Source organism: Fukomys damarensis, unplaced genomic scaffold (assembly GCF_012274545.1).
Source record: "Fukomys damarensis isolate Sample0158 unplaced genomic scaffold, DMR_v1.0_HiC HiC_scaffold_11, whole genome shotgun sequence".
In the NCBI taxonomy this organism is placed as follows: Eukaryota; Metazoa; Chordata; class Mammalia; order Rodentia; family Bathyergidae; genus Fukomys; species Fukomys damarensis.
Window position 1 is genome coordinate 40,450,921 of NW_022900923.1, and position 6,000 is coordinate 40,456,920.

Genomic DNA, 6,000 nt, shown 5'->3' on the forward strand with positions numbered 1-6,000 from the left:
CCTGGGCCCGTTGGTCTCCAAGCAGGGAATGAGTGAACGCTGCCTCTATGCCTCTGGGACCAGGCTCCTGCCAGTGGGGAACCTCATCCTTGGTGAGACAACGTCTCAGACCAACACAGGAACAGTCTGAGCCCTGAGTCCCACTGGGTCCCTCGGAGTTGTCACTGCTCCTTTCTAACCGAAGGTCCTCCATTCTCCCCAGCTACCCCTGCCCAGGCTACCGCATTCCAGGGCCAGGCTCCTGCGGGCATCCAGATCCCCCCACGCCACCCTAGGTGCATTTTTCTTGTTATATCTCCCGGGCCCATAGGTGGGTCCTGTCTGTCCGTACCTGGTCACCACTCCTCGGTGCTTAATTCCAGCTGTCTCACCTCTGTGCTCCTTTCTCAGCAAAACGCACTTGTGCAGTAAAAGTGAATCTATCAGGCGTTGGGTTGGTCACACCTGCCTAGAGTCTCACTGTGGCCAGGCCGATTTCCGGCTCCACCACCTCCTAACTGCTATGTGACTGAACAAACTACGTCATCTTGCCATACCCCCATTCCTTACTGTAAAACACGGGTGTCCTAGTACTAGTACCTGCTCCAGTATCAGTGTGACAAACTGTACACACAGTCATGCAGCTCTTGGACAACAGACACAGCCTGACACAGAGTCATCATATATACTTTTGGCATTATTATTATTATTGCTATTATTATTAGGAATTTACCATGTAGTTGGGAACAGTGTCACATACCTGTAATCCCTGCACTCTGGGAGGCTGAGGCGGGAGGATGGAGTTCAAGCCCAGGCTGGCTAACTTAGTGACTTAGCAAGGCTCTGTCTCAAAATTAAAAATTAAGAAAAGGGCTGAGGGGGGAGCTCAGTGCAAAGGCTCTGCAATCACTAGTACCAGAAAAAAAACAAAAACAAAAAAACCCTACCATGTGCCAGATCCTGGGGCCCCAGGAATAGGCAAATGACAAGTCCCAGAAAGCAGCATTCCCAAGGCAGTGTGACTAATGGGGGAGGTATGGCCACACACACAGGAGAGCGCAGTGACTCAGCTTGGCCTGCAGGCAGGGGAGGCGGCAATGTGAGAAAGCAGAGCCCGTGTGAAGTAAAACTGTGCAGAAATGGGGTAAAAAGACCTGGTAGTGTGAGGCAGAGCCCCACCTCTGCCACCACCACGAAGGGCAGCAGGGAAGCCGCAGTGGTCTTAGGAGCAGAGTGAGCCCCACTCTGGACAGATCCCTGAGATGGGCCAGCACAGGCAAAGTCCGAGGAGCCAAGCCAGGCCTCTCTGCAGCCTGGAGCTGCCCGGCACCCTCTAGGCAGTTTGCCGGCATCCATGGCTCCTGGTCCTGGTGGGCCAGCTGCCCACGGTGCCTAGAGTCCATCCTCACTCCCCACTGCTGCACTTCCGGTCACCGCCCAGCGAGCGTCTGGCTCTGTGCACTCCTCTCCACTCACCCAGCAACAGGCTCACTCTGCCCCTCGCTCAGCTCCCGGCCGGGCAGCTGGAGCCCATCCCTTCCCCCTCGCCTCTGCTTCATCGTCAGCCTCCCAGTTGCTCCGCTGGGACTTGCCCAGCTCCTCTTCCCATCAATGACTCATGAGCCGGGCGGGGGTGAGGCTGGGGCTGCCAGGGCCGAGGGAGAGTTGGTGGCGACAGCCCCTCCCCGGTCCTCCGGTCCAACTGAGCAAAGTTTTTCCGTCTCCTACGTGTCTGCTGGCCGTGTCAGTGCCTGTTCGTGCCCTGGAAGGGGCCCTGACCCCACTCCGTGGTCCAGCCAAGCATTCTTAGGGTGAGGACCTTTGTTACTTCTTTGAAATTCAGTCATGGAATTCAGAGCAATGAGGACACCCCTGAACCCAGGAAGCAGGGTGCCCTCTTCCCCATCAGGGAGGCAAACTCTTCAAAGGGTGTCACCATCTTGTGGTGGGGGGACCCCCACCTTAGTAGCCTCAGACCTCTGTGCTGAGGACTCTAGGAACCCTCAGGAAGCCGCCGGGCTAAGTGACCATCTCAAAGCAACAGCCGCTGTCTACTCTCTGCACGGGAGGCTGCTGTGTCCCAGGGCCTGTGAGGGTCTCTGACCGCAGTGCACTTTAGAGCGCCTGTGACTGCCTTAGCGAGGGAGAAACTGAAGCTGGCTTTGGGCAAGAACCAAAGCACACTTGGAAGCAACAGGGCCACATGTTCCAAAAAAAACAAGGAGTGCCAGAAACCAGAGCCTGCCACCCCTCCGCGGCACCTGCCCTCTGCCCTTGACATCCCGCTGGTCCTGCCCCTCCTCCCCCGACCTTTGTAGCCAAGCTCCAGGAATGACCCCCCCAGCTCTGCCGAGGCTGGCACAGGGCCCTCAGAGCCAGCTCTGTTAGCATCAGTTGGCAGTGCCCTATCTCTGTACTAGGCTCTGGGTTTCTCAGGGCAGGGACTGGATCATGCCTGTTTTTTGTCTCTGCATCTCACCTTAACAGGCTTTCAGTTTGTTCAATGATTGTGCTTCACAATCCCAAACCATCTGCTAACACACACTCCCCTTTTCTGAGTGTCTGGGCACCTCTTTTTTCTTTTATGCCCAAGTCCTCATTGTCAGTCCCCTGTGGGTTTGACTGAAAGAGCAGGGGTTTTAGAGACTGCTGTTTTATAGAGGGATGAAGTTAACCCTCTCCCACTAACGCAGTTTAAATCAAGGGAGGGGTGGCAACCATCCAAACCCCCACCCCAAATAAGTACTACCATTCTTGATTCCAAAACCTACAGCACACATCACCAATCTATCACAGCACTCTGGCTGAGCCCAGATCCTCCTCAGCACTGACCCAGGTTCATGTGTGAGATATTTATTTGCCATGGTGGGGTTCAGCTATCCATGGGGTGGTGTTCTGCCTGATGAGATCATACGAGGGATGTTGGTAAAAAGTTCCTTTGTAATTTGTAAATCTATATGCAGCCATGAAAAAAGCGAGTTGCTTCTGAGGACCAAGGAACTAAGACACGGCACAGGGAAGATTTGATTGGAAGGCAGGAGAAATGCGGAGAGGAACAGACAGGCTGGGTGCACAAAGAAGTTATGAAAGAGACTTTAAGTTGCTGGAGGGAAGCCGGTCAGCCTTGCTTCTTCCAGAGATGGGAGGAAGGTCAGGAACCACAGAGATGGAGTTGGCCACTGTGGCATCCCAAGTCACACTGAAGCCCACCCTTCCTAGGACCACTGAGGCTAGGTCTACTGGGGTTCCAGTGTCTCCCACAGCTAGGCTAGAAGTTTCGGAATGGGCTGTGCAAGGTGGTGGCTGGGGAGACGTGCCATGCCCTGGTTCTGTGTGGGCAAAGAATGTCACGCAGCAGACAGTGTGGTCGCTGCCCTTTGCAGGGCATCTTCATTCTGCAATAGGCATGAAATGGTAATGGCCAAACCTCACCCACACCCCCTCCAGGCCCAGCACCACAGGGGGAACATGGGTAGAGGCGGGGAAAGATGTGTGCAAAGAGAGGGCCTGGATGGTGGGGGTCCCAAAAGGACCTAAGCAGCAGGAGACCCCCAGGTGTGGGTCTCAGGCCCAGCAGCTCCCTCTCCTCGAGGTGAGTCCAAGGCGGTCCCAGGGTGGTGCCTCCTCTGGACACCCAGCTGGCCTCTTGAGTCCTGAGGTGTCAGCCTAGCATCCCATGGGGGACTGTCCTCCTCCAGGCCTGAAGAGAGGCCAGGGACTAACAGCAGTTTGCAGACCCAATGGAAGGGCCTCAGCAGGCAGAGGACTTGACGCCAGCTCCTAGCGTGATGCGGGGGGGCGGGGCAGGCCTGTGGCTAGAAGCTGAGCTGGGTATGCCCCGAGGTTCTGACAGTCTGTCCAGGAGCTGAATCTTCATCCTCAGCTTCACACAGCCTTCTGCCCTCCTTCCCTGGCCCGTCCACTCCTTCAGCTCTGATGCCTCTTCCACATGCCCACGGCTTCTGCTCACAGCACAGAGCACAGTCATGCCCCCCACCAGTGAAGGGGTGCAGGGCAGCTGGGGAGAAAGAACAGCGGTCAGTACAGTGTCTCCCAGGTGTTGGGCACTTCATTCACGCCAGGCCTTCCCAGCCTTCCCACATCAGGACAAACAGAAACAATTCGGCCTTTCCCCATTACCCACAGAGGACTGGGTCCAGGACAAAAACCTGCACGTTAAGTCTGTATAAAATGACACAGTCTTTGCCTAAGACCCATGTACACCTCTAGTATATTTTAAGTCATCTACATTTCTCGTATTTAGCACAATGTAAATGTCATATAAATAGATGCTATGCTATATCACTTAACAAACATTGGCAAAGAAAGTCCATACATGTTCAGAGAACATAATTTGTTTTCCAACATTTTCCAATAGGGTTGATTGAATCCACAGACACGGAACCTAAGGATACAGGGCTGACTGTGTTCATACAACACTTTGGGGCCAGTGGCATCTGCTTCCTCCCGGGGCTCCCCCACCTGGATCCATTGTCAGCACAGCAAGTCTGCCCTGCACCCAGCCTCTCAGTCAACATCACTGCACATGGGAGGGAGGTGACAGCGAGTCAAAGGGGCCGAGGCACTGATGGCCCCAGGCTCACGGGGACTGTATTGTCAAGGGAGTGTGTGAGGTGGAGCAGGGGGGCACAGCACAGGTTTCCACCGGAGAAGTCAGTCCCAGTGTGGCATAAACCCTCCCTCAACCCTGCTCCCAGTTCCCATGGGGAGGGAGTGGCATCTGGGGAAGAGGGCACGGCTGAGTGCCAGCCAGGGCTTCTAGGTTCTATTCCTGTTCCCTCCTCTGAGCCTTCCTGACCACTAATGGGCCCCCCCTCCCCTTACCCCTTGCCCTACTGCTTAGAGAACTCTGGATCCTGCACCCACCCACCGGCCCAGCTCCAGGGCCCCATCCCCCCTTCCAGCTTCTCCTCCTCTAGGCCAGCTGGGCTGTGGCTGGCCCTCAGGGGGCCTGGCCTCTGCCTGCCTCACCCTCCTTCAGCTCCCTTGTCCTTCCAAGAGCTCAGTCCTACAGCCTCAAACCCACTGTCCAGAATGGACCAGCCAGCCCTCCTCCAAGGGCCCACTCTGGGAGCTGGGGCTCCTCTGCTAAGGGAACGACCCTGCCTTTGTGACACCGGGTCCTCCTAGCAGGATGGTGGGTCTCTACCCTTCATCCCCACCGTTTGTCCTAGAAAGTCACAGTCCAGGAGTCCTGCCCTGGGTGGGGTCAGAGGCCCAGCGGCCTGAGAGGCAAGATCCCTCCACCTGGATTCAGCCAACTTCTGGGAAGGCTCATCCCATCCTGGTCCCCTCACCCTGGGCTCCCATATTCCTTTCAGACACCTGAGTCACACTGAGGACGCTCCTGTTGGGAGCACAGAGGGAAAGGCTACTCTGTGCATCTTGGCCACCAGCCCAGGCTTCCTATACTCGGTCTCCTGAGCTCCTATTCTCTATTGGCCCTAGGAAGCCTCCGTAGGTCTGCCTGGCTTTGAAGTTGAGTGCTGGCCTCTGACTCTCTCTGCACAGCACAGAAGAGGGAGGGAAGAGAAAGAGGGCTCGTGGGGGGGGGCTCACCTGGCATGAGCTCCGGGCACCACGGGGGCAGGGGGATGACGGTAAGATGGGAGCCTGGTGGTTTAGGACACGAGGGTCCCAGCCCCGAGGCTCTGCCGAGCTCTCACTGTCTGGATGGCCTGCTGGTTCTTGAACTTGACCAAGCCCAGGGTGATCTGAGCGTTCCAGCCAGGGTCTTCTAGGGGGCAGCGGAAATCGATCTCACCACCGCCCTCGGTCACCAGCGTGAAGTAGATGTGGCGCCCCGTGCTCTCCACGCACTCCACGGCCTTGATGCGGGCGAAGCTGAGCTCCTTGGGCCGGCCGCCCGTGCCCTTGGCCTCGAAGAGCTGCAGCCCGCGCTCGGTAAGCACGCAGCGCTTGCGTTTCCACAGCTGCAGCAGTCCGCCGCTGCGCTTCTCCAGCACGCCCTCCTTGAGCACGGTCGCCGCGGCCGTCATG

At 56.8% G+C, this 6,000-nt stretch overlaps 1 protein-coding gene and 1 long non-coding RNA gene across 2 annotated transcripts in view; one reads left to right on the forward strand and one right to left on the reverse strand.

The window, feature by feature from the left end:
• Positions 1-2,800: 2,800 nt before the first annotated feature.
• On the reverse strand, positions 2,801-5,999 carry Phlda3 (pleckstrin homology like domain family A member 3). Its single transcript, XM_010645106.2, has 2 exons — positions 5,560-5,999; positions 2,801-3,997 (listed from the first exon to the last, which is right to left on the reverse strand). Exon 1 carries the CDS (start codon positions 5,997-5,999, stop codon positions 5,622-5,624), a length of 378 nt encoding a protein of 125 aa, XP_010643408.1. The 3' UTR covers positions 2,801-3,997; positions 5,560-5,621.
• Positions 5,833-6,000, forward strand: part of LOC104876868 — a 34,787-nt gene continuing 34,619 nt past the window's right edge. The window contains exon 1 of the long non-coding RNA XR_004516664.1: positions 5,833-5,904. This is a non-coding gene — a long non-coding RNA (uncharacterized LOC104876868). The remainder of the gene's footprint in view (positions 5,905-6,000) is intronic.

Excerpts from the sequence above, each read along its gene's own strand:
- Phlda3 (XM_010645106.2), bottom strand. The coding sequence starts at position 5,999 with ATGACGGCCGCGGCGACCGTGCTCAAGGAGGGCGTGCTGGAGAAGCGC.